We start from the raw sequence: 27,056 nt of genomic DNA on the forward strand, positions 1-27,056 counted from the left end.
TTAATCATCAGGACCTGACAATATACATCTGAGATTTGCCAAGGAAACACTAAACCTACTACTTTTACCATTAAGCCTACTCTTCAACTTATCATTAGAAGAAGGCACACTACCAGCTGACTGGAAACAAGCCAACATCACACCAATCTTTAAAAAAGGGGATAAGCAGAAGTGTTCTAAATACATACTGACTCCTAAGTTTGACTTTTGTAATTGGAAAATTACTACAAAGGATAATGCGCAACAGAGTTGTAAATGATACGAAACAACTATAATTGTAACTGCCAAAACCCTGAACTCATTTAAATCTCGTCTGGATACAGCTTGGAAACAACACCTTCAAAATTCAGCCCATCATGCTACAATACAGGAACCATCCGAGTAACCTGGTATGATACCAGTGAAACCAGTGTATATGGGCTTCATTACTTTAACGTCCTACATGTATTAACACAGTCATTTAAGGACATGCCAGGTTTGTTGGTCGAGGAAAGCCGAATTACTCGGAGAAACACCATCGACCACCGGTCAGTACCTGGCAACTGCCCCACATGGGATTCCAACTCACGACTCTTGAGGTGAAGGGCATGTGGTAATATGTCAAGACATCTTAACCACTCGGCCACCACGGCCCCACAACTAGTAGTAGAAGAAATGTCAATAGTAGTCACAGTCTTTAATGGCATGATGTCAACAATGGTGAGTTTCGATTTTTCCAAACATGATTATTAGTGAGATCGATATCCTGAAATTGTATACCAATCTTGAACCCCTATTATAATTACCCAAAACGGCAGCCATTGCAAAGCATGTGACTTTCATCGAGTAGATATAAAGTTAGGCCTATTTAACATTAAAAAAAGTGGGTAAATCATTTTGATGTATTGTAATGCTCACTAGATGAAATCACAGAATATTGCTTCCTAAGCGGCTGGCCGATCGACTTCAGCTGCAATACACATTATACATGTACATGCACATGTGAAAGTGATACCACCAAGCCAAATCAGAAAATACAGCCCAGGGCTGCTTGCTAATTAATTAGGACCAGTTGGGTGCCGGTCAAGAAGTGTTCACATCTCTTTTGTTTGCTTTATTTATATATATATTCTGCCTGGAATGCAGGCAAGGCTAGGATTGGCAATTAAATGACACATTATACAGGTCTTGAATGGTATGTGAAATATGTGCAAAAAATGTGTCACGCAGATGCGTTATGCAGTTTTGTAACCAGTTATGTAGTTGACTTCCTGAGTTTCCGACGGAGTAAGTGCTTAAGTGTTGACAACCCTGGTTTAAAGGGCTGTAAATATTTGTCTAATTGCATTAGAAATTAAGGTACCATGTTTAATGCAGATTTTAATTTTGCTGTGCATTCTCATGTTATAATTTAAAAGTTGTGGTCTTTCAGGATCACATTTCTTTCCCTGTCTACTTTCTACCATGACCTTACAAGTTAGAACATTATACTGGAATCAGTTTGCCTTTTGGTCTGTCCACTGGCAGCCATCTTGGATTTTGATAATTGAAGTTTAAGATCCAGTGTCTTTCAATTGTCAGACATACATTTGTACATATAGATTAATCTTTGGTGGCTGCCAAGATCCCTCTTAGCCAAAATTATGTTTGTTATATGGAAACCAGGTCACTAGGTTTTTAAAATAAATAATAGCTCATTAGCTTCTGGATAAATTTTGTTCAAACTTTATCAATTGATGTAACACATATGTTTGTCATATAATTTAACACATCAAATTCTTTTCAATAAACATGTAAACATAATGGAGGTACTTTTAATTGTCCTGGTCTAGTTCAATTAGGCTTTGGCTTAATTGTTCTTGTTCAATTTCAACTTCAACTTCGAATTACCTTAATTATTGTAGAAGTATGGTATCTGGCTATTATTGAGTTACTGATACAAAAGTAATATAACAAGAATATAGGGAAGACAAATCTTGATGATGCTTACAGTTTTATTAATGCCAGTTGTAATAATTTCATATATATAGTCAATTCTAATGACAGCTTTACTTTAATTTTGATAAAGTTTCAGGTGCAAAACACTCAAATGACAACACGGAGAGATTTCCATTACCGCTGTCGCCCACTATAAGGATAAGGTCATCCCCACAATGTGGAACATCTTCCCCTACAACCACACCACACAGAATGACAACACCCAATAGAACACAGGTGACAACACCCAATAGACCATCGGTGACAACACCCAATAGACCATTGGTGACAACATGTACACCCAATAGAGCTTTGTCACCATTGCCCCAAGACAACAACATGCTTACACAAGGTATCTATGTTAATAATAAAGGGTAAAGTATAAAACATTACTCTCCATTTGAATTTCAGGTACCATATTTATTCCATTAGCCGTCCTGTCTCTAATAAATGCCCTCCCCTATTTTCACATACCTCCATGTGCACTGCATCAAGTGTAAACATATTGCATCATGGCGCCTTTGTTACCGACATGGCCTCCGACATGCTGATTAGCAAGGCAGTGATATATATGTTAGGAATTAAATTGACTGATGCTTGATTTTATCATTTTGTGGCAAAATACAAGTGATTTAGGAGAACAGAGTCATGAGCTAATTACTATTTTGTCAACCTCATGTCATTTCCTACACACATTAAAGGATGTTCAAGTGAATGCTTTTTCAAACATCCAGGCCAATTACTCTTTTGATAAATGTTTAACAATGTTTCAAATAGTGTTGTCCTGATGATCAATTATAATCAAAGTCTAATAAAAAAAGACAACCAATTTTGATTACCCGGGTAATCAATTATGATGTATCAACATCGATGATCGATATCAATACAGGAATGGGGAATTCTACTTTCATAACTTGGCTTCAGAGAGTACAGAGTTTATGCTGTTTCTCTTTAGCAATACCTTTTTACCAAACCTGCTGTTAAAACAAATATGATAACAAAATATATAGGCACTATTGGTTCATCAATAAAGATGTTACATCTGTTACCAATTGGTTTGCTGGGGTTTTGGGTATTTTCCCCATTCCTATAGTTTGGAGGTCCATCAGGATGCGGCTATTCAGTTTGGGGGAATTAGCGTGGTATCGCATACAAATTAAGGCACACCCTTCTGAAACCTCCGTGTTGGTCAACTCACTTGGTGAACTGTTATTTGTTGATGATTAAACAAAACACCATAAAATTATTATTGTCATTCAAACACATATTACATCTGTTTAAGTTGGGGTGCTGACCCATACTATAAATTGGTATAATGTCCATGGATCCTCTCAGGCCAGCACCTCCATTCACTCTTGGGTCCACCACTTTCTCTCTCCAACTGACTAACACACTCTGTATCATTATCCCATATATTTCAATTAATTACTAAGTTAGACTTTGATACAATTAATTAGTGGGCGGATCCCGGAGTTACCCCTAAAAATCCTACATTACTGTGATAATATAATATGCTCTAACAGTAAATGCCTATGGTCAACATTGTACAATAGAACCCAAATTAAATGGACATGTTTATTTTACTTATTAAAAATTAAACCTGGCTGAGCAAGCTTAGGGGCTTGTCACCTGTCGACTCCCTTTACATGCCAAGACTGGTCACTGGTCAACTCGGACTAATGAACACTATTCAAATCCAATTATCTAATCTTAGCTCCAAAATCTTGAATGTAAACCAATTATAATAATTTCCTATATTTGAAATACAATTTATACTGAAATGTTTGAAATATAAAAATGACTATTTTTGTACCGTGACACATCGACTAGTAGTGTCAATCTGATAATAAATTAGGATATGAAACTATGCAGAATAAAGTCGGTATAAAAATAAAATGCCTTAATGGTGGCCATTGATATCGTGAAGCTTTTTATTTCATATAGGCCTACATTTATATTGTTTCACTCATATTGAATTTTAAAAATTAACGTATCAAAGTATGTATATTGAATTTGAAGATTACTGGATTTTTGCTTTTTGTCAAAAATTTTGTTAATAATTCTTTTATTGGTTAACATCTTAAGCAATAGAAAACATAAAAAGGTTAAAAAAGACAACTAAAACCTGTTAAAGGAATGTTCAAATATGACACTTCTAAGAAATTACATAACAAAAGAGTAACCAATTAATAAGGGCTGTTCCAGAAAAGCATATATATATATATATGGTAGGGGGGGGAAGGCACTTTGAAATAGGGAGACTTCCTGATAGAAGCAATTTTCCATTTTGTTGACCCCTCCACATATCTATTTTTGTGAATGATACTTTGGCATAGAAGAGATTTAATTTTTTGTTTTGCTCCAAAATCTTTTTGAATATACATATTTTGATTTCTAGCATCACCGAAGAGTCCCAGGACAAAATTGTGCCGTATATGGCACAGGGACCAAGAGAAAAATGAAAATGGCGGTGATGGTTAAAGTAAAGGAGCTACACAATGTTTAAATGGAGATTCTACAAAGTACGGGTCATGACACCTCCAAAGGAGATTGTGGATGAACACAGTTATGGGTAGTGTTTACAGCCACAAGCGTAGATTTTGGCTTAGTTTTTTGAGGTACCCATTAGAGCCGAGACAACATTTCGACCGGACAGGGAAATGTCTACCTAGCATATTTTTCGTAAATTTCCCGATTCACCAAGCCATAACTTCGTCAATACTTGGCCAATTTTGTTCATCAAGCACTCAATGGAAAGATAAATTTTTTTCTCTTTAAGGTAAGATATACGCCAATGTTGTATAGAACCCATTTATTGAAATAATCACGGTTTTAAAAAAATAGGCCCGTTTTTCTCGGCCGCCAAGTTCATACCCTTGATACTATAATACATATATGTATACTGTTGGTTAAAAAATTTCGTGGTATTTGGTGCAGTGAAATATTGTTTGATGTGTTTACATCAATTACTAGATTTGTATAAAGGTACAATCTTCCTAGAATCAGAGGAAAATCTACTCAAGATACCGAAGTGTTGCACAAGTGTAATGCAAGAGTAGACATCTGGACATTCACACCTAAGCTTGTGAACTGCCACTTTCTCCACGACTTAATACCAGTGAATTAAAATAAAGATCTATTAATGACAACAGTATTTTGCCCATACTAATCCATTGTTTCTCTGTACCATTGCCAAGTTTGATTGAATATAATATGTTTTAGATAAATATTCTGTCATTATTATATTAAAACATCCAGAAAATAAAACTTTTTTTATTGAAGATGAACAACACATTGCTATTGTTTTCTCAACAGTTATTTTTGTAGTCAGGATGACTGACAACAACATTATAAAACACAAATTTTGCATTTTATTTCAAAAGGTTACAAATGCTTTTGATAGACCCACCCACAGAAGTGATCTTATTGAAATGCCACCCTGGCACAAAATTGATTTTATTTTGAACCTACCATGGCACATAGTATTTTTAAAGTGCCTTCCCTCGGTGCCATATATGTTTTGCTGGAACAGCCCTAATCGAAAATTGATCAGTTGACACTAACAGATTTTGTCTGATCATCGATGATGAAATTTTAAGCTATTCCCAACACAAGTTTCAAATATGAATTACATTTTTTGTCAAAGGTCACAGGGGTTATGGTCCTTAATCCCAAAAACCAAAAGGGTAAATACACCTCCAGTTGTGTATTCATATATAAACTTTATATATTTATTTTAAATTGTTTTGCATTGATTGCGAAACAAAGTTATATCTATATAAACTTATACATGTTATCTATATGTATGTTTTAGTTCTTGATCACCTTAAGCGTCTCGAGGCGAGTGTTAATGATATAAAGAAGGCCTTGAACTTGGATGATAAAGAAGAAACTACAATGGAGGATTTTTCTTCCAAATGGAAAACTAGATTCTCCACAAGAAATGGGGACCTTCAGTGCCAAATTTGAAAGCACTGAATCTAGGAAGGGTTTGGTGAGATTTATTTCTTTGAACTTTTTAGGTGACCTGTATATATATCGTACAAGTGCCATAGTTGTACCTTTTGCTATCGCAGACCTTCCTTTTTGGGAATTTTTTCTGTTACCATGGAAACTTAGTCAATATTGCCAAATACCTGAACTCCTTTTGTTTTTGGGCTATAACTCCAAAACCATTTAACACAGCTCCTTGAAACTTTCTGTATGTATCAGATAAGTGCCCTAGTTGTTGCAGATCTTCAATTTTTGGATTTTTTTCTGTTGCCATGGAAACTGTCAAAAAAAAACCAAATTACTGTTTCTTTCTCTTACCAGCTTTTGTTTTTTTTAACCCATTATCATCAGATGGTGAGCTTTTCAAATTGTTTTTTGTCCATGGTCCATCCTTTCGTCCGTTAACAATTCTTGTTATCTCTATTTCTCAGAAAGTATTGAAGGGATTCATATGTAGGTCCCCCTAGGGCCCTAGTTGTGCATATTGCATTTTGGGACCAATCGGTTCACAAGATGGACGCCAGGCAGCCATCTTGGATTTTGATAATTAAAGTTTGTTATCACTATTTCTCAGAAAGAACTGAAGGGATCTTTCTCAAATTTCATACGTAGGTTTCCCTAGGGCCCTAGTTGTGATTAGAAAGTACTGAAGCGATCTGTCTCAGATTTTATATGTAGTATGTTTGAAAAAGTTTGAAAAGCAGAGAAAAGATCCATTTTTCCATTGTCAGACATCGATCATTATCCCTCTGGGATATCTTCTTTAGTTTTACAATACTCACATACATTTAAAGTTATAATTCAATAATTGTTACTTTGACCTTGATGTATTTGGGTTATTATAACAACTGCATGGCGCGATGGATAATGCCACTCTTAGCGGCTCCTTGTTGTGATAGTTTTTTTTGTCTGTCTTGGTCTGTATTTTGCATTACATTTCCTTTTGAACGTGGTAACTTGTCAATTATATTAACCTAGTTATTGCCCTTTCTTAGAAAATCATTGTAGGATATTTCGGGGTCCAAAGGTCAGTTAAACAGGTCACTATAGCTAAAAGTAGATTGTTTTTCGCAAATGATATTGGTTTCTAAATGATATATAGGGGTTTTAAGGGATGGCAAAAACGTGCAAATATTTTCGTAAAGATTTTGGTATTCCAAGATGAAATGGGGCCTCTGATTGGTTAGCTATGAAGAGTCGACTTTTATAGTACTGCAATACAATTGTGATCAATTTGCCAAATCAATTCCTCTGAAAATAGCCTTGTATTAGGTATGCTCATTTTAGAAGACCCAGAATTCCAATAAAAAAGTACATCAAAATCTCTCCTCAAGATGTTCATACACTGTGCAACTGCATTTTTGATGTGTTGCAGGTGGGAATGGGGAGGGAAAGGGAGGTGGTCGTTTGGGGGACTAAGTAATTGTGTCCATTACAATGAGTACTTGTTTTATAGGTGAGATGGCTTGCAAGTCTGCAAGGAGGAGAAGACATAGGGCTTATTTGCCGGACTACAATGCGAGCTTTCATGACAAATAAGCTCATGAGCTTCTACAGTGTCAAAGGCCAGAAGGGAAAGCTTCCCTTCAATAAAACAACGGCATATTCCATTGTATTGAGTAAGTAAATGAATGATGTGACATTGCAAATTTTGATGTAACATTTTCTGCTATCTCTTTTCATGTGCATATGTGACATTTTAGAACAGTTTTAACTTCTAAAAGTAAATGTTTATTAAAAATTTATAATTATATAGATCAATCAAATAGAAATTACTCCAAAAGTTGTAAGTGCAAAAATTACTTTGGTGTAGAGTTGGAAAATATTTTTAAAACGATCTTCATTCACATAAATAGGAGTTCTTTTCGGTGGTAATTTTTGCTATATAAGATTTCTTTTTGTCTGAACTACAGAATCTGTAAAACGAGCATGCCGGGGGAAAGTCTCTCTCTCTGATGTCATGTTGGAGGTGGGAGATGTGCTCAGAAACGCTCCCAATAAGCCAGGAGGCATAAATTATATAAAGGTAGGTACATGAAGGTGACCTTTACCTCAGGATAACTTTTGATATATTAAGTTTAAGGAAATAGTATGAGGTGAAATTTTTGCAGTTAGAGTGTAAATAATGTATCTGGTTTATTACTATAGTCATCATGTTTCATCTGTTGTTGTCCATCGTGCGTTAGCTTTCACATTTTGAAGTTCTACCTTTGCGATTATTAAGCTGAAACTTGCATGATATGCTCCTGACATGGTTCTGGCAAAGTGTTGTTATTTTTCAGGCCAATCTGAAATCCAAAATGGCTGTCACAGCCGCCATCTTGAAAATACATTTTGAATTTCTTTTTAAGTTCTACAGGTGCAATTTGCCTGAAATGATCTAGACAAAATGTTGTTACATATCTTGTTGATCATACGTCAAAAATAGCTACTGTGAAACCATATCTAATCTATTTCCTATATGACTATTGTCAAGGTAGTCAGAGGACCGTTAAGGGCCTTTTGTTTGATTTATTATGATAATATATCATAGAAAGATGATCAAGCATGACATTGTATATTATATATGATGGAAGTTAGATGGTAAATAATTGTAAATATAAGTAAAACATTCTTTGCTCATGTATGACTGCTACTAGTGTTCCTATAATTCATTTTGTTTTCAGAAGCAACATCAAAACAAACAGAATAAAGAGTTTGAGAGGACCACGGAGATGGAGGGAGATGATTCAGATGCCAGTATCAGTGATTAGTGACTATATACACAATATATATATATACAAATGTATATTAGAAGTGATCTTTTGCATACATGTAGATCGTGATTATCTTCCAAACACAGTACTTATTCCATTAATTACTCAGATCATTAATTACTCAGATGGATTAGGACTGTGAAGATCAGATATTAGCAGTGACAGAAACATACATAGAGATTGGAAACTCCTTCTTTGTCTTAGTTGACAGGCAGCAGGACCTCCAGTTTATAAGCATTTTCCCTTGGCTAACTTCTTTTAAGTATATTTGGTTTGATGTGACTGGTTTTCCCGATTGATATGATTAATATGATTTTAGAAAGCATGAAAATAGGCAATTTTACCTGGTTTTTCAAAAATCCCACATTTAAAACCGGAAGTGCATTTTGTTTTATTAATACATAAGTTAAAATATTATTTTTTTCTATCCAAAATCGTACTCAAGCCATCTTAAAATTACTGAACTTTCATAACATATTAAAGTTATTCTGCTGTATTTAACTATTTAAAAGTTTATATCTAAAAACCCCTAAGCACATGCAGAGGTACATCTGCTGTTCGTGAAAATGGCGGAGTTGCCAATCTCTCTATATATATGTTTCTGGCAGTGATAGTTTGTGTATAGATCATTATTATCTTAAAAAATGCAGCGACTTTTCCATTAATTCCATGAAGTGGGGGGACATATTGTTTTTGCTCCGTTTCTTCTTCTTCTTATTATTATTTCTTCCACTTTCTTCCGCCACGCGGGTTTCCGCAGGTTTTTCTTAGAAACTACTGGGCCGATTATCACGAAACTTCACATACATACTCATTAGGGTGTGGGATTCTGCATAAAGGTTGTTTTTTTTTCCCAACCAGTCCCTGTTTTCAGGTTTCAGTCTCCGATCTCAATGAAAATTGGTCTATGGGGGTTTTAAGGGATGGCAAACATCATGAAAACATTTTCGTGAAGATTTTTGGTATTCCAAGATGGCTGCTGGCCCACTTCCTGTTTTCAGGTTTCGGTCTCCAATCTCAAAGAAAATTGGTATGTACGGGTTTTAAGAGATGGCGAACAACATGCAAATATTTTCGTTTAGATTTTTGTATTCCAAGATGGCCGCTGGCCCACTTCCTGTTTTCAGGTTTCGGTCTCCAATCTCAAAGAAAATTGGTATGTAGGGTTTTTAAGGGATGGCGAACAACATGCAAAAGTTTTCGTTAAGATTTTAGTATTCCAAGATGGCCGTTGGCCCACTTCCTGTTTTCAGGTTTCGGTGTCCGATCTCAAAGAAAATTGGTATGTAGGGGTTTTAAGAGATGGCGAACAACATGCAAACATTTTCGTTAAGATTTTAGTATTCCAAGATGGCCGTTGGACCACTTCCTGTTTTCAGGTTTCGGTGTCCGATCTCAAAGAAAATTGGTATGTAGGGGTTTTAAGGGATGGCGAACAACATGCAAACATTTTTTTCATAAATTATCAAGTGAAAAGTTGGGGTGGTCACTATACGCAGGTACAAGGCATGGCCAGGTCCTGGGTCATGATCACCAAGTTATGTAGTTATGTACATTTTAGGAGAACTTGATTTCCTAATAAAAGTACATCAAAATTCTTCCAAGATGTTTTATATACACTGTGCAACTGCATTCTTGATTTGTTGCAATTGGGGATGCGTTGGGGGAATATGTAATGGTGTCCATTACAATGAGTACTTGTTACTCGTATGAGTTGGACTGTGAAGATAATTAAGGCTAAAGTCTCAGTACTTTTAGTACTTTGATTTGACTCGTTTTTATTATCAAAGGTGTTTCTTAAATAACTAATAAAAAATCCACTTCATTCATCTTGTGATGTTCATGTACTGTATGAATAAAGACTTCCATCCTTTTGAAAAAAGCCACTGCCTCAATGTTTTAGTACTTTGGCACATTTGTGAAGAAAGAAAAGTAACAAGATATTGTGGAGAACATTAAGACATTTTTCCTACATTTTGAAGTATCAACTTTGAAATTTACAATGCCATGACAACATTTTAAGAATGTTAATCAAAACATTTGATTGTAATATTTTCAAAATGTTGTGCTTTGATGTTTTCCGAAAATGTTAAAAAAACAAATAAAAAACCATACAAAAAAATGTTATCTCAACATTTTTTACAATGTTTGCGAAACATGGGATTGTAATATTTTCAAAACGTTGTGCTTTGATGTTTTCCTAAAATGTTAAGAAAACAAATTGAAAAACCATACAAAATAATGTTTTCATAACATTTTTTATAATATTTCCAAAACATTACTAAAAACGTTTTAATTATATCATGAAAATTGAGAACCTTTCGCTACAGCTACAGACTTAGAATGTCGGTTGTAGAAGGCCTGCGTAACATGTACTACGACTATGCCCACCAAAAAGCTGAAGACATATCCGGATTACGAAGAGACCTGTATGGCGAAATTGTAGACGTTGTTTCCGGATCCGAAGACGATGATGAAGAGTGACCAAGAATCGAAGCAGTCTTGAATCCTATAGCAACGGCTCTTTTCAGAGCCAAACACTTTTCTCGAAAAGTGCCCATTAACCTCGAAAATATACGCAAAATAGTTGTGTTTTGTTGTTATTTATTTCTATCTATCGAAAACAAATAGTTGTATATATCTAAATATAAGCCGGGGTAGCTCGGTGATTTAGTCGCTAAGTAATAAGTACATGTATCTTATACGAGAATATGAGTTCGAATATTGCTAAAATGTTTTTCTCTTCAATTTATCAACGTCTTAAGATAATTTCAATAGTACAAAATAATACATATCAATTAAATTTCTGATTATTTCCTTAATCATAGCTACAAATGCGTGTAGACCCATGTTTATTCCTTGTGATCAAATGTATATTGGTAAATGTATAATGAACATGATAACACGAGTTACGTCCCTTGAATCAAGCTGGTATACATGTATAATTACTCGACAACAAAATCATTCGTATAATATGCTTAAATATACCACATACAGAGGTATAACTAAAGACGCGTCTTCACCTTTTTGTGCGTAAATACTCCTTTGTTTATGACAATGAAATAGCTTTTTGTGCGTAAATACTCCTTTGTTTATGACAATGAAATAGCCCCCCCCCCCCAACCCACCCCCGTTGTCACGATTCCGTTGATATAAATTAGATTTGATACATACACGTATAAGAGGCGCCCGACCAGTATAAAATACTGCTTTTCGATACATGCGACGGTATGTTGTAAATCGAACCGTCTCGCCCGGCGTACATTTTCATAATTAGCCGCGTGTAATTAACGGAAGTTCACTGCCTATAGTGTTCGGTTACAACCGTTAACTTCCGAAGACTGCCGACGAGATGTTGCGATTGTATCCCATTGTTCTATGACGTCATCAATAACGTTACCATGGAGCGTCACAATATCTTTCTCGGCAATTCTAAGTTATGTGGCTTATATATATATCACTAGTATACCATACAGTTATTTCTACTGTCCAGTGTCTGGTCAAGCCTGCAGTCGAGCGCACAGACCGTGACCGCGTAACGGTAAATGGTGTGTTTTTACAAGAGTCGGGCAGGTCGCCTTTCACTCAATATACTAAATGCGCTGACACGCGTCAGAATGTGTACTGGCAATGTGTACACGAGTTTCTCATTATGGCCTATGACACTTGAAGTCAGGGGTATAAATACCCGACGACAATCTACTGTCATCACTTAATCTTGAGACAATCATGAAGACGAAAGCAAGAAACTCCCGACTCGATCAACGATTCACTCTGCTGAATAGCGAACGTCGATTCCGAAGAGCCTGTGAACAGATCGTACAACTGAATTACAAGCTAGACGAGTTGCAGTCCCGTTACCTCGGTGCCAAGAGAGACGGACTGAGAACCTTTCGCTACAGCTACAGACTTAGAATGTCGGTTGTAGAAGGCCTGCGTAACATGTACTACGACTATGCCCACCAAAAAGCTGAAGACATATCCGGATTACGAAGAGACCTGTATGGCGAAATTGTAGACGTTGTTTCCGGATCCGAAGACGATGATGAAGAGTGACCAAGAATCGAAGCAGTCTTGAATCCTATAGCAACGGCTCTTTTCAGAGCCAAACACTTTTCTCGAAAAGTGCCCATTAACCTCGAAAATACGCAAAATAGTTGTGTTTTGTTGTTATTTATTTCTATCTATCGAAAACAAAAGTTGTATATATCTAAATATAAGCCGGGGTAGCTCGGTGATTTAGTCGCTAAGTAATAAGTACATGTATCTTATACGAGAATATGAGTTCGAATATTGCTAAAATGTTTTTCTCTTCAATTTATCAACGTCTTAAGATAATTTCAATAGTACAAAATAATACATATCAATTAAATTTCTGATTATTTCCTTAATCATAGCTACAAATGCGTGTAGACCCATGTTTATTCCTTGTGATCAAATGTATATTGGTAAATGTATAATGAACATGATAACACGAGTTACGTCCCTTGAATCAAGCTGGTATACATGTATAATTACTCGACAACAAAATCACTCGTATAATATGCTTAAATATACCACATACAGAGGTATAACTAAAGACGCGTCTTCACCTTTTTGTGCGTAAATACTCCTTTGTTTATGACAATGAAATAGCTTTTTGTGCGTAAATACTCCTTTGTTTATGACAATGAAATAGCTTTTTGTGCGCACGATTCCGTTGATATAAATTAGATTTGATACATACACGTATAAGAGGCGCCCGACCAGTATGAAATACTGCTTTTCGATACATGCGACGGTATGTTGTAAATCGAACCGTCTCGCCCGGCGTACATTTTCATAATTAGCCGCGTGTAATTAACGGAAGTTCACTGCCTATAGTGTTCGGTTACAACCGTTAACTTCCGAAGACTGCCGACGAGATGTTGCGATTGTATCCCATTGTTCTATGACGTCATCAATAACGTTACCATTGAGCGTCACAATATCTTTCTCGGCAATTCTAAGTTATGTGGCTTATATATATATATCACTAGTATACCATACAGTTATTTCTACTGTCCAGTGTCTGGTCAAGCCTGCAGTCGAGCGCACAGACCGTGACCGCGTAACGGTAAATGGTGTGTTTTTACAAGAGTCGGGCAGGTCGCCTTTCACTCAATATACTAAATGCGCTGACACGCGTCAGAATGTGTACTGACAATGTGTACACGAGTTTCTCGTTATGGCCTATGACACTTGAAGTCAGGGGTATAAATACCCGACGACAATCTACTGTCATCACTTAATCTTGAGACAATCATGAAGACGAAAGCAAGAAACTCCCGACTCGATCAACGATTCACTCTGCTGAATAGCAAACGTCGATTCCGAAGAGCCTGTGAACAGATCGTACAACTGAATTACAAGCTAGACGAGTTGCAGTCCCGTTACCTCGGTGCCAAGAGAGACGGACTGAGAACCTTTCGCTACAGCTACAGACTTAGAATGTCGGTTGTAGAAGGCCTGCGTAACATGTACTACGACTATGCCCACCAAAAAGCTGAAGACATATCCGGATTACGAAGAGACCTGTATGGCGAAATTGTAGACGTTGTTTCCGGATCCGAAGACGATGATGAAGAGTGACCAAGAATCGAAGCAGTCTTGAATCCTATAGCAACGGCTCTTTTCAGAGCCAAACACTTTTCTCGAAAAGTGCCCATTAACCTCGAAAATACGCAAAATAGTTGTGTTTTGTTGTTATTTATTTCTATCTATCGAAAACAAATAGTTGTATATATCTAAATATAAGCCGGGGTAGCTCGGTGATTTAGTCGCTAAGTAATAAGTACATGTATCTTATACGAGAATATGAGTTCGAATATTGCTAAAATGTTTTTCTCTTCAATTTATCAACGTCTTAAGATAATTTCAATAGTACAAAATAATACATATCAATTAAATTTCTGATTATTTCCTTAATCATAGCTACAAATGCGTGTAGACCCATGTTTATTCCTTGTGATCAAATGTATATTGGTAAATGTATAATGAACATGATAACACGAGTTACGTCCCTTGAATCAAGCTGGTATACATGTATAATTACTCGACAACAAAATCACTCGTATAATATGCTTAAATATACCACATACAGAGGTATAACTAAAGACGCGTCTTCACCTTTTTGTGCGTAAATACTCCTTTGTTTATGACAATGAAATAGCTTTTTGTGCGTAAATACTCCTTTGTTTATGACAATGAAATAGCCACCCACCCCCGTTGTCACGATTCCGTTGATATAAATTAGATTTGATACATACACGTATAAGAGGCGCCCGACCAGTATGAAATACTGCTTTTCGATACATGCGACGGTATGTTGTAAATCGAACCGTCTCGCCCGGCGTACATTTTCATAATTAGCCGCGTGTAATTAACGGAAGTTCACTGCCTATAGTGTTCGGTTACAACCGTTAACTTCCGAAGACTGCCGACGAGATGTTGCGATTGTATCCCATTGTTCTATGACGTCATCAATAACGTTACCATGGAGCGTCACAATATCTTTCTCGGCAATTCTAAGTTATGTGGCTTATATATATATCACTAGTATACCATACAGTTATTTCTACTGTCCAGTGTCTGGTCAAGCCTGCAGTCGAGCGCACAGACCGTGACCGCGTAACGGTAAATGGTGTGTTTTTACAAGAGTCGGGCAGGTCGCCTTTCACTCAATATACTAAATGCGCTGACACGCGTCAGAATGTGTACTGACAATGTGTACACGAGTTTCTCGTTATGGCCTATGACACTTGAAGTCAGGGGTATAAATACCCGACGACAATCTACTGTCATCACTTAATCTTGAGACAATCATGAAGACGAAAGCAAGAAACTCCCGACTCGATCAACGATTCACTCTGCTGAATAGCGAACGTCGATTCCGAAGAGCCTGTGAACAGATCGTACAACTGAATTACAAGCTAGACGAGTTGCAGTCCCGTTACCTCGGTGCCAAGAGAGAGACGGACTGAGAACCTTTCGCTACAGCTACAGACTTAGAATGTCGGTTGTAGAAGGCCTGCGTAACATGTACTACGACTATGCCCACCAAAAAGCTGAAGACATATCCGGATTACGAAGAGACCTGTATGGCGAAATTGTAGACGTTGTTTCCGGATCCGAAGACGATGATGAAGAGTGACCAAGAATCGAAGCAGTCTTGAATCCTATAGCAACGGCTCTTTTCAGAGCCAAACACTTTTCTCGAAAAGTGCCCATTAACCTCGAAAATACGCAAAATAGTTGTGTTTTGTTGTTATTTATTTCTATCTATCGAAAACAAATAGTTATATATATCAATATATAAGCCGGGGTAGCTCGGTGATTTAGTCGCTAAGTAATAAGTACATGTATCTTATACGAGAATATGAGTTCGAATACTGCTAAAATGTTTTTCTCTTCAATTTATCAACGTCTTAAGATAATTTCAATAGTACAAAATAATACATATCAATTAAATTTCTGATTATTTCCTTAATCATAGCTACAAATGCGTGTAGACCCATGTTTATTCCTTGTGATCAAATGTATATTGGTAAATGTATAATGAACATGATAACACGAGTTACGTCCCTTGAATCAAGCTGGTATACATGTATAATTACTCGACAACAAAATCACTCGTATAATATGCTTAAATATACCACATACAGAGGTATAACTAAAGACGCGTCTTCACCTTTTTGTGCGTAAATACTCCTTTGTTTATGACAATGAAATAGCTTTTTGTGCGTAAATACTCCTTTGTTTATGACAATGAAATAGCCACGATTCCGTTGATATAAATTAGATTTGATACATACACGTATAAGAGGCGCCCGACCAGTATGAAATACTGCTTTTCGATACATGCGACGGTATGTTGTAAATCGAACCGTCTCGCCCGGCGTACATTTTCATAATTAGCCGCGTGTAATTAACGGAAGTTCACTGCCTATAGTGTTCGGTTACAACCGTTAACTTCCGAAGACTGCCGACGAGATGTTGCGATTGTATCCCATTGTTCTATGACGTCATCAATAACGTTACCATGGAGCGTCACAATATCTTTCTCGGCAATTCTAAGTTATGTGGCTTATATATATATCACTAGTATACCATACAGTTATTTCTACTGTCCAGTGTCTGGTCAAGCCTGCAGTCGAGCGCACAGACCGTGACCGCGTAACGGTAAATGGTGTGTTTTTACAAGAGTCGGGCAGGTCGCCTTTCACTCAATATACTAAATGCGCTGACACGCGTCAGAATGTGTACTGACAATGTGTACACGAGTTTCTCGTTATGGCCTATGACACTTGAAGTCAGGGGTATAAATACCCGACGACAATCTACTGTCATCACTTAATCTTGAGACAATCATGAAGACGAAAGCAAGAAACTCCCGACTCGATCAACGATTCACTCTGCTGAATAGCGAACGTCGATTCCGAAGAGCCTGTGAACAGATCGTACAACTGAATTACAAGCTAGACGAGTTGCAGTCCCGTTACCTCGGTGCCAAGAGAGACGGACTGAGAACCTTTCGCTACAGCTACAGACTTAGAATGTCGGTTGTAGAAGGCCTGCGTAACATGTACTACGACTATGCCCACCAAAAAGCTGAAGACATATCCGGATTACGAAGAGACCTGTATGGCGAAATTGTAGACGTTGTTTCCGGATCCGAAGACGATGATGAAGAGTGACCAAGAATCGAAGCAGTCTTGAATCCTATAGCAACGGCTCTTTTCAGAGCCAAACACTTTTCTCGAAAAGTGCCCATTAACCTCGAAAATACGCAAAATAGTTGTGTTTTGTTGTTATTTATTTCTATCTATCGAAAACAAATAGTTGTATATATCTAAATATAAGCCGGGGTAGCTCGGTGATTTAGTCGCTAAGTAATAAGTACATGTATCTTATACGAGAATATGAGTTCGAATATTGCTAAAATGTTTTTCTCTTCAATTTATCAACGTCTTAAGATAATTTCAATAGTACAAAATAATACATATCAATTAAATTTCTGATTATTTCCTTAATCATAGCTACAAATGCGTGTAGACCCATGTTTATTCCTTGTGATCAAATGTATATTGGTAAATGTATAATGAACATGATAACACGAGTTACGTCCCTTGAATCAAGCTGGTATACATGTATAATTACTCGACAACAAAATCACTCGTATAATATGCTTAAATATACCACATACAGAGGTATAACTAAAGACGCGTCTTCACCTTTTTGTGCGTAAATACTCCTTTGTTTATGACAATGAAATAGCTTTTTGTGCGTAAATACTCCTTTGTTTATGACAATGAAATAGCCACGATTCCGTTGATATAAATTAGATTTGATACATACACGTATAAGAGGCGCCCGACCAGTATGAAATACTGCTTTTCGATACATGCGACGGTATGTTGTAAATCGAACCGTCTCGCCCGGCGTACATTTTCATAATTAGCCGCGTGTAATTAACGGAAGTTCACTGCCTATAGTGTTCGGTTACAACCGTTAACTTCCGAAGACTGCCGACGAGATGTTGCGATTGTATCCCATTGTTCTATGACGTCATCAATAACGTTACCATGGAGCGTCACAATATCTTTCTCGGCAATTCTAAGTTATGTGGCTTATATATATATCACTAGTATACCATACAGTTATTTCTACTGTCCAGTGTCTGGTCAAGCCTGCAGTCGAGCGCACAGACCGTGACCGCGTAACGGTAAATGGTGTGTTTTTACAAGAGTCGGGCAGGTCGCCTTTCACTCAATATACTAAATGCGCTGACACGCGTCAGAATGTGTACTGACAATGTGTACACGAGTTTCTCGTTATGGCCTATGACACTTGAAGTCAGGGGTATAAATACCCGACGACAATCTACTGTCATCACTTAATCTTGAGACAATCATGAAGACGAAAGCAAGAAACTCCCGACTCGATCAACGATTCACTCTGCTGAATAGCGAACGTCGATTCCGAAGAGCCTGTGAACAGATCGTACAACTGAATTACAAGCTAGACGAGTTGCAGTCCCGTTACCTCGGTGCCAAGAGAGACGAGACTGAGAAACCTTTCGCTACAGCTACAGACTTAGAATGTCGGTTGTAGAAGGCCTGCGTAACATGTACTACGACTATGCCCACCAAAAAGCTGAAGACATATCCGGATTACGAAGAGACCTGTATGGCGAAATTGTAGACGTTGTTTCCGGATCCGAAGACGATGATGAAGAGTGACCAAGAATCGAAGCAGTCTTGAATCCTATAGCAACGGCTCTTTTCAGAGCCAAACACTTTTCTCGAAAAGTGCCCATTAACCTCGAAAATACGCAAAATAGTTGTGTTTTGTTGTTATTTATTTCTATCTATCGAAAACAAATAGTTGTATATATCTAAATATAAGCCGGGGTAGCTCGGTGATTTAGTCGCTAAGTAATAAGTACATGTATCTTATACGAGAATATGAGTTCGAATATTGCTAAAATGTTTTTCTCTTCAATTTATCAACGTCTTAAGATAATTTCAATAGTACAAAATAATACATATCAATTAAATTTCTGATTATTTCCTTAATCATAGCTACAAATGCGTGTAGACCCATGTTTATTCCTTGTGATCAAATGTATATTGGTAAATGTATAATGAACATGATAACACGAGTTACGTCCCTTGAATCAAGCTGGTATACATGTATAATTACTCGACAACAAAATCACTCGTATAATATGCTTAAATATACCACATACAGAGGTATAACTAAAGACGCGTCTTCACCTTTTTGTGCGTAAATACTCCTTTGTTTATGACAATGAAATAGCTTTTTGTGCGTAAATACTCCTTTGTTTATGACAATGAAATAGCCCCCCCCCAACCCACCCCCGTTGTCACGATTCCGTTGATATAAATTAGATTTGATACATACACGTATAAGAGGCGCCCGACCAGTATGAAATACTGCTTTTCGATACATGCGACGGTATGTTGTAAATCGAACCGTCTCGCCCGGCGTACATTTTCATAATTAGCCGCGTGTAATTAACGGAAGTTCACTGCCTATAGTGTTCGGTTACAACCGTTAACTTCCGAAGACTGCCGACGAGATGTTGCGATTGTATCCCATTGTTCTATGACGTCATCAATAACGTTACCATGGAGCGTCACAATATCTTTCTCGGCAATTCTAAGTTATGTGGCTTATATATATATCACTAGTATACCATGCAGTTATTTCTACTGTCCAGTGTCTGGTCAAGCCTGCAGTCGAGCGCACAGACCGTGACCGCGTAACGGTAAATGGTGTGTTTTTACAAGAGTCGGGCAGGTCGCCTTTCACTCAATATACTAAATGCGCTGACACGCGTCAGAATGTGTACTGACAATGTGTACACGAGTTTCTCGTTATGGCCTATGACACTTGAAGTCAGGGGTATAAATACCCGACGACAATCTACTGTCATCACTTAATCTTGAGACAATCATGAAGACGAAAGCAAGAAACTCCCGACTCGATCAACGATTCACTCTGCTGAATAGCGAACGTCGATTCCGAAGAGCCTGTGAACAGATCGTACAACTGAATTACAAGCTAGACGAGTTGCAGTCCCGTTACCTCGGTGCCAAGAGAGACGGACTGAGAACCTTTCGCTACAGCTACAGACTTAGAATGTCGGTTGTAGAAGGCCTGCGTAACATGTACTACGACTATGCCCACCAAAAAGCTGAAGACATATCCGGATTACGAAGAGACCTGTATGGCGAAATTGTAGACGTTGTTTCCGGATCCGAAGACGATGATGAAGATAGTGACCAAGAATCGAAGCAGTCTTGAATCCTATAGCAACGGCTCTTTTCAGAGCCAAACACTTTTCTCGAAAAGTGCCCATTAACCTCGAAAATACGCAAAATAGTTGTGTTTTGTTGTTATTTATTTCTATCTATCGAAAACAAATAGTTGTATATATCTAAATATAAGCCGGGGTAGCTCGGTGATTTAGTCGCTAAGTAATAAGTACATGTATCTTATACGAGAATATGTGTTCGAATATTGCTAAAATGTTTTTCTCTCTTCAATTTATCAACGTCTTAAGATAATTTCAATAGTACAAAATAATACATATCAATTAAATTTCTGATTATTTCCTTAATCATAGCTACAAATGCGTGTAGACCCATGTTTATTCCTTGTGATCAAATGTATATTGGTAAATGTATAATGAACATGATAACACGAGTTACGTCCCTTGAATCAAGCTGGTATACATGTATAATTACTCGACAACAAAATCACTCGTATAATATGCTTAAATATACCACATACAGAGGTATAACTAAAGACGCGTCTTCACCTTTTTGTGCGTAAATACTCCTTTGTTTATGACAATGAAATAGCTTTTTGTGCGTAAATACTCCTTTGTTTATGACAATGAAATAGAAATAGCCCCCCCCCCCCAACCCACCCCCGTTGTCACGATTCCGTTGATATAAATTAGATTTGATACATACACGTATAAGAGGCGCCCGACCAGTATGAAATACTGCTTTTCGATACATGCGACGGTATGTTGTAAATCGAACCGTCTCGCCCGGCGTACATTTTCATAATTAGCCGCGTGTAATTAACGGAAGTTCACTGCCTATAGTGTTCGGTTACAACCGTTAACTTCCGAAGACTGCCGACGAGATGTTGCGATTGTATCCCATTGTTCTATGACGTCATCAATAACGTTACCATGGAGCGTCACAATATCTTTCTCGGCAATTCTAAGTTATGTGGCTTATATATATATCACTATATACCATACAGTTATTTCTACTGTCCAGTGTCTGGTCAAGCCTGCAGTCGAGCGCACAGACCTTGACCGCGTAACGGTAAATGGTGTGTTTTTACAAGAGTCGGGCAGGTCGCCTTTCACTCAATATACTAAATGCGCTGACACGCGTCAGAATGTGTACTGGCAATGTGTACACGAGTTTCTCATTATGGCCTATGACACTTGAAGTCAGGGGTATAAATACCCGACGACAATCTACTGTCATCACTTAATCTTGAGACAATCATGAAGACGAAAGCAAGAAACTCCCGACTCGATCAACGATTCACTCTGCTGAATAGCGAACGTCGATTCCGAAGAGCCTGTGAACAGATCGTACAACTGAATTACAAGCTAGACGAGTTGCAGTCCCGTTACCTCGGTGCCAAGAGAGACGGACTGAGAACCTTTCGCTACAGCTACAGACTTAGAATGTCGGTTGTAGAAGGCCTGCGTAACATGTACTACGACTATGCCCACCAAAAAGCTGAAGACATATCCGGATTACGAAGAGACCTGTATGGCGAAATTGTAGACGTTGTTTCCGGATCCGAAGACGATGATGAAGAGTGACCAAGAATCGAAGCAGTCTTGAATCCTATAGCAACGGCTCTTTTCAGAGCCAAACACTTTTCTCGAAAAGTGCCCATTAACCTCGAAAATACGCAAAATAGTTGTGTTTTGTTGTTATTTATTTCTATCTATCGAAAACAAATAGTTGTATATATCTAAATATAAGCCGGGGTAGCTCGGTGATTTAGTCGCTAAGTAATAAGTACATGTATCTTATACGAGAATATGAGTTCGAATATTGCTAAAATGTTTTTCTCTTCAATTTATCAACGTCTTAAGATAATTTCAATAGTACAAAATAATACATATCAATTAAATTTCTGATTATTTCCTTAATCATAGCTACAAATGCGTGTAGACCCATGTTTTATTCCTTGTGATCAAATGTATATTGGTAAATGTATAATGAACATGATAACACGAGTTACGTCCCTTGAATCAAGCTGGTATACATGTATAATTACTCGACAACAAAATCACTCGTATAATATGCTTAAATATACCACATACAGAGGTATAACTAAAGACGCGTCTTCACCTTTTTGTGCGTAAATACTCCTTTGTTTATGACAATGAAATAGCTTTTTGTGCGTAAATACTCCTTTGTTTATGACAATGAAATAGCCCCCCCCCCCCCCAACCACCCCCGTTGTCACGATTCCGTTGATATAAATTAGATTTGATACATACACGTATAAGAGGCGCCCGACCAGTATGAAATACTGCTTTTCGATACATGCGACGGTATGTTGTAAATCGAACCGTCTCGCCCGGCGTACATTTTCATAATTAGCCGCGTGTAATTAACGGAAGTTCACTGCCTATAGTGTTCGGTTACAACCGTTAACTTCCGAAGACTGCCGACGAGATGTTGCGATTGTATCCCATTGTTCTATGACGTCATCAATAACGTTACCATGGAGCGTCACAATATCTTTCTCGGCAATTCTAAGTTATGTGGGCTTATATATATATCACTAGTATACCATACAGTTATTTCTACTGTCCAGTGTCTGGTCAAGCCTGCAGTCGAGCGCACAGACCGTGACCGCGTAACGGTAAATGGTGTGTTTTTACAAGAGTCGGGCAGGTGCCTTTCACTCAATATACTAAATGCGCTGACACGCGTCAGAATGTGTACTGACAATGTGTACACGAGTTTCTCGTTATGGCCTATGACACTTGAAGTCAGGGGTATAAATACCCGACGACAATCTACTGTCATCACTTAATCTTGAGACAATCATGAAGACGAAAGCAAGAAACTCCCGACTCGATCAACGATTCACTCTGCTGAATAGCGAACGTCGATTCCGAAGAGCCTGTGAACAGATCGTACAACTGAATTACAAGCTAGACGAGTTGCAGTCCCGTTACCTCGGTGCCAAGAGAGACGGACTGAGAACCTTTCGCTACAGCTACAGACTTAGAATGTCGGTTGTAGAAGGCCTGCGTAACATGTACTACGACTATGCCCACCAAAAAGCTGAAGACATATCCGGATTACGAAGAGACCTGTATGGCGAAATTGTAGACGTTGTTTCCGGATCCGAAGACGATGATGAAGAGTGACCAAGAATCGAAGCAGTCTTGAATCCTATAGCAACGGCTCTTTTCAGAGCCAAACACTTTTCTCGAAAAGTGCCCATTAACCTCGAAAATACGCAAAATAGTTGTGTTTTGTTGTTATTTATTTCTATCTATCGAAAACAAATAGTTGTATATATCTAAATATAAGCCGGGGTAGCTCGCTCGGTGATTTAGTCGCTAAGTAATAAGTACATGTATCTTATACGAGAATATGAGTTCGAATATTGCTAAAATGTTTTTCTCTTCAATTTATCAACGTCTTAAGATAATTTCAATAGTACAAAATAATACATATCAATTAAATTTCTGATTATTTCCTTAATCATAGCTACAAATGCGTGTAGACCCATGTTTATTCCTTGTGATCAAATGTATATTGGTAAATGTATAATGAACATGATAACACGAGTTACGTCCCTTGAATCAAGCTGGTATACATGTATAATTACTCGACAACAAAATCACTCGTATAATATGCTTAAATATACCACATACAGAGGTATAACTAAAGACGCGTCTTCACCTTTTTGTGCGTAAATACTCCTTTGTTTATGACAATGAAATAGCTTTTTGTGCGTAAATACTCCTTTGTTTATGACAATGAAATAGCCCCCCCCCCCCCCAACCCACCCCCGTTGTCACGATTCCGTTGATATAAATTAGATTTGATACATACACGTATAAGAGGCGCCCGACCAGTATGAAATACTGCTTTTCGATACATGCGACGGTATGTTGTAAATCGAACCGTCTCGCCCGGCGTACATTTTCATAATTAGCCGCGTGTAATTAACGGAAGTTCACTGCCTATAGTGTTCGGTTACAACCGTTAACTACCGAAGACTGCCGACGAGATGTTGCGATTGTATCCCATTGTTCTATGACGTCATCAATAACGTTACCATGGAGCGTCACAATATCTTTCTCGGCAATTCTAAGTTATGTGGCTTATATATATATAATTCAATATTTGCTGGCCTACTATACCATGCAGTTATTTCTACTGTCCAGTGTCTGGTCAAGCCTGCAGTCGAGCGCACAGACCGTGACCGCGTAACGGTAAATGGTGTGCCTTTCACTCAATATACTAAATGCGCTGACACGCGTCAGAATGTGTACTGACAATGTGTACACGAGTTTCTCGTTATGGCCTATGACACTTGAAGTCAGGGGTATAAATACCCGACGACAATCTACTGTCATCACTTAATCTTGAGACAATCATGAAGACGAAAGCAAGAAACTCCCGACTCGATCAACGATTCACTCTGCTGAATAGCGAACGTCGATTCCGAAGAGCCTGTGAACAGATCGTACAACTGAATTACAAGCTAGACGAGTTGCAGTCCCGTTACCTCGGTGCCAAGAGAGACGGACTGAGAACCTTTCGCTACAGCTACAGACTTAGAATGTCGGTTGTAGAAGGCCTGCGTAACATGTACTACGACTATGCCCACCAAAAAGCTGAAGACATATCCGGATTACGAAGAGACCTGTATGGCGAAATTGTAGACGTTGTTTCCGGATCCGAAGACGATGATGAAGAGTGACCAAGAATCGAAGCAGTCTTGAATCCTATAGCAACGGCTCTTTTCAGAGCCAAACACTTTTCTCGAAAAGTGCCCATTAACCTCGAAAATACGCAAAATAGTTGTGTTTTGTTGTTATTTATTTCTATCTATCGAAAACAAATAGTTGTATATATCTAAATATAAGCCGGGGTAGCTCGGTGATTTAGTCGCTAAGTAATAAGTACATGTATCTTATACGAGAATATGAGTTCGAATATTGCTAAAATGTTTTTCTCTTCAATTTATCAACGTCTTAAGATAATTTCAATAGTACAAAATAATACATATCAATTAAATTTCTGATTATTTCCTTAATCATAGCTACAAATGCGTGTAGACCCATGTTTATTCCTTGTGATCAAATGTATATTGGTAAATGTATAATGAACATGATAACACGAGTTACGTCCCTTGAATCAAGCTGGTATACATGTATAATTACTCGACAACAAAATCACTCGTATAATATGCTTAAATATACCACATACAGAGGTATAACTAAAGACGCGTCTTCACCTTTTTGTGCGTAAATACTCCTTTGTTTATGACAATGAAATAGCTTTTTGTGCGTAAATACTCCTTTGTTTATGACAATGAAATAGCCCCCCCCCCCAACCCAACCCACCCCCGTTGTCACGATTCCGTTGATATAAATTAGATTTGATACATACACGTATAAGAGGCGCCCGACCAGTATGAAATACTGCTTTTCGATACATGCGACGGTATGTTGTAAATCGAACCGTCTCGCCCGGCGTACATTTTCATAATTAGCCGCGTGTAATTAACGGAAGTTCACTGCCTATAGTGTTCGGTTACAACCGTTAACTTCCGAAGACTGCCGACGAGATGTTGCGATTGTATCCCATTGTTCTATGACGTCATCAATAACGTTACCATGGAGCGTCACAATATCTTTCTCGGCAATTCTAAGTTATGTGGCTTATATATATATCACTAGTATACCATGCAGTTATTTCTACTGTCCAGTGTCTGGTCAAGCCTGCAGTCGAGCGCACAGACCGTGACCGCGTAACGGTAAATGGTGTGCCTTTCACTCAATATACTAAATGCGCTGACACGCGTCAGAATGTGTACTGACAATGTGTACACGAGTTTCTCGTTATGGCCTATGGACACTTGAAGTCAGGGGTATAAATACCCGACGACAATCTACTGTCATCACTTAATCTTGAGACAATCATGAAGACGAAAGCAAGAAACTCCCGACTCGATCAACGATTCACTCTGCTGAATAGCGAACGTCGATTCCGAAGAGCCTGTGAACAGATCGTACAACTGAATTACAAGCTAGACGAGTTGCAGTCCCGTTACCTCGGTGCCAAGAGAGACGGACTGAGAACCTTTCGCTACAGCTACAGACTTAGAATGTCGGTTGTAGAAGGCCTGCGTAACATGTACTACGACTATGCCCACCAAAAAGCTGAAGACATATCCGGATTACGAAGAGACCTGTATGGCGAAATTGTAGACGTTGTTTCCGGATCCGAAGACGATGATGAGAGAGTGACCAAGAATCGAAGCAGTCTTGAATCCTATAGCAACGGCTCTTTTCAGAGCCAAACACTTTTCTCGAAAAGTGCCCATTAACCTCGAAAATACGCAAAATAGTTGTGTTTTGTTGTTATTTATTTCTATCTATCGAAAACAAATAGGTTGTATATATCTAAAATATAAGCCGGGGTAGCTCGGTGATTTAGTCGCTAAGTAATAAGTACATGTATTTTATACGAGAATAATGAGTTCGAATATATGGCTAAAATG

The 27,056-nt window shown here is 37.9% G+C and overlaps 1 protein-coding gene and 1 pseudogene across 2 annotated transcripts; both read left to right on the forward strand.

Moving 5' to 3' along the window:
• On the forward strand, nucleotides 1–10,574 carry LOC138311094 (uncharacterized). 2 transcript variants are annotated; one of them, XM_069252533.1, is made up of 6 exons: nucleotides 1–699; nucleotides 2,048–2,308; nucleotides 5,771–5,950; nucleotides 7,406–7,568; nucleotides 7,863–7,975; nucleotides 8,616–10,574. In XM_069252533.1, the coding sequence occupies exons 3-6, from the start codon at nucleotides 5,834–5,836 to the stop codon at nucleotides 8,700–8,702; spliced, it is 480 nt and encodes a 159-aa protein (XP_069108634.1). In that variant the 5' UTR covers nucleotides 1–699; nucleotides 2,048–2,308; nucleotides 5,771–5,833; the 3' UTR covers nucleotides 8,703–10,574. The 2 variants fall into 2 exon arrangements, with proteins under 2 accessions (XP_069108634.1, XP_069108636.1); XM_069252535.1 differs by lacking the exons at nucleotides 1–699; nucleotides 2,048–2,308 and having other exon boundaries at nucleotides 5,719–5,950.
• Nucleotides 9,678–27,056, forward strand: part of LOC138310185 (uncharacterized) — a 23,942-nt pseudogene continuing 6,563 nt past the window's right edge.

The sequence above is a fragment of the Argopecten irradians genome, chromosome 16 (genome assembly GCF_041381155.1).
Source record: "Argopecten irradians isolate NY chromosome 16, Ai_NY, whole genome shotgun sequence".
NCBI classification, from domain to species: Eukaryota; Metazoa; Mollusca; class Bivalvia; order Pectinida; family Pectinidae; genus Argopecten; species Argopecten irradians.

Coding starts and splice junctions, on each gene's coding strand:
- LOC138311094 (XM_069252533.1), top strand. CDS start 5,834: ATGATAAAGAAGAAACTACAATGGAGGATTTTTCTTCCAAATGGAAAA. Junction 7,569..7,862: donor GGCATATTCCATTGTATTGA/GTAAGTAAATGA, acceptor TCTGAACTACAG/AATCTGTAAAACGAGCATGC. Junction 7,976..8,615: donor GAGGCATAAATTATATAAAG/GTAGGTACATGA, acceptor TTTTGTTTTCAG/AAGCAACATCAAAACAAACA.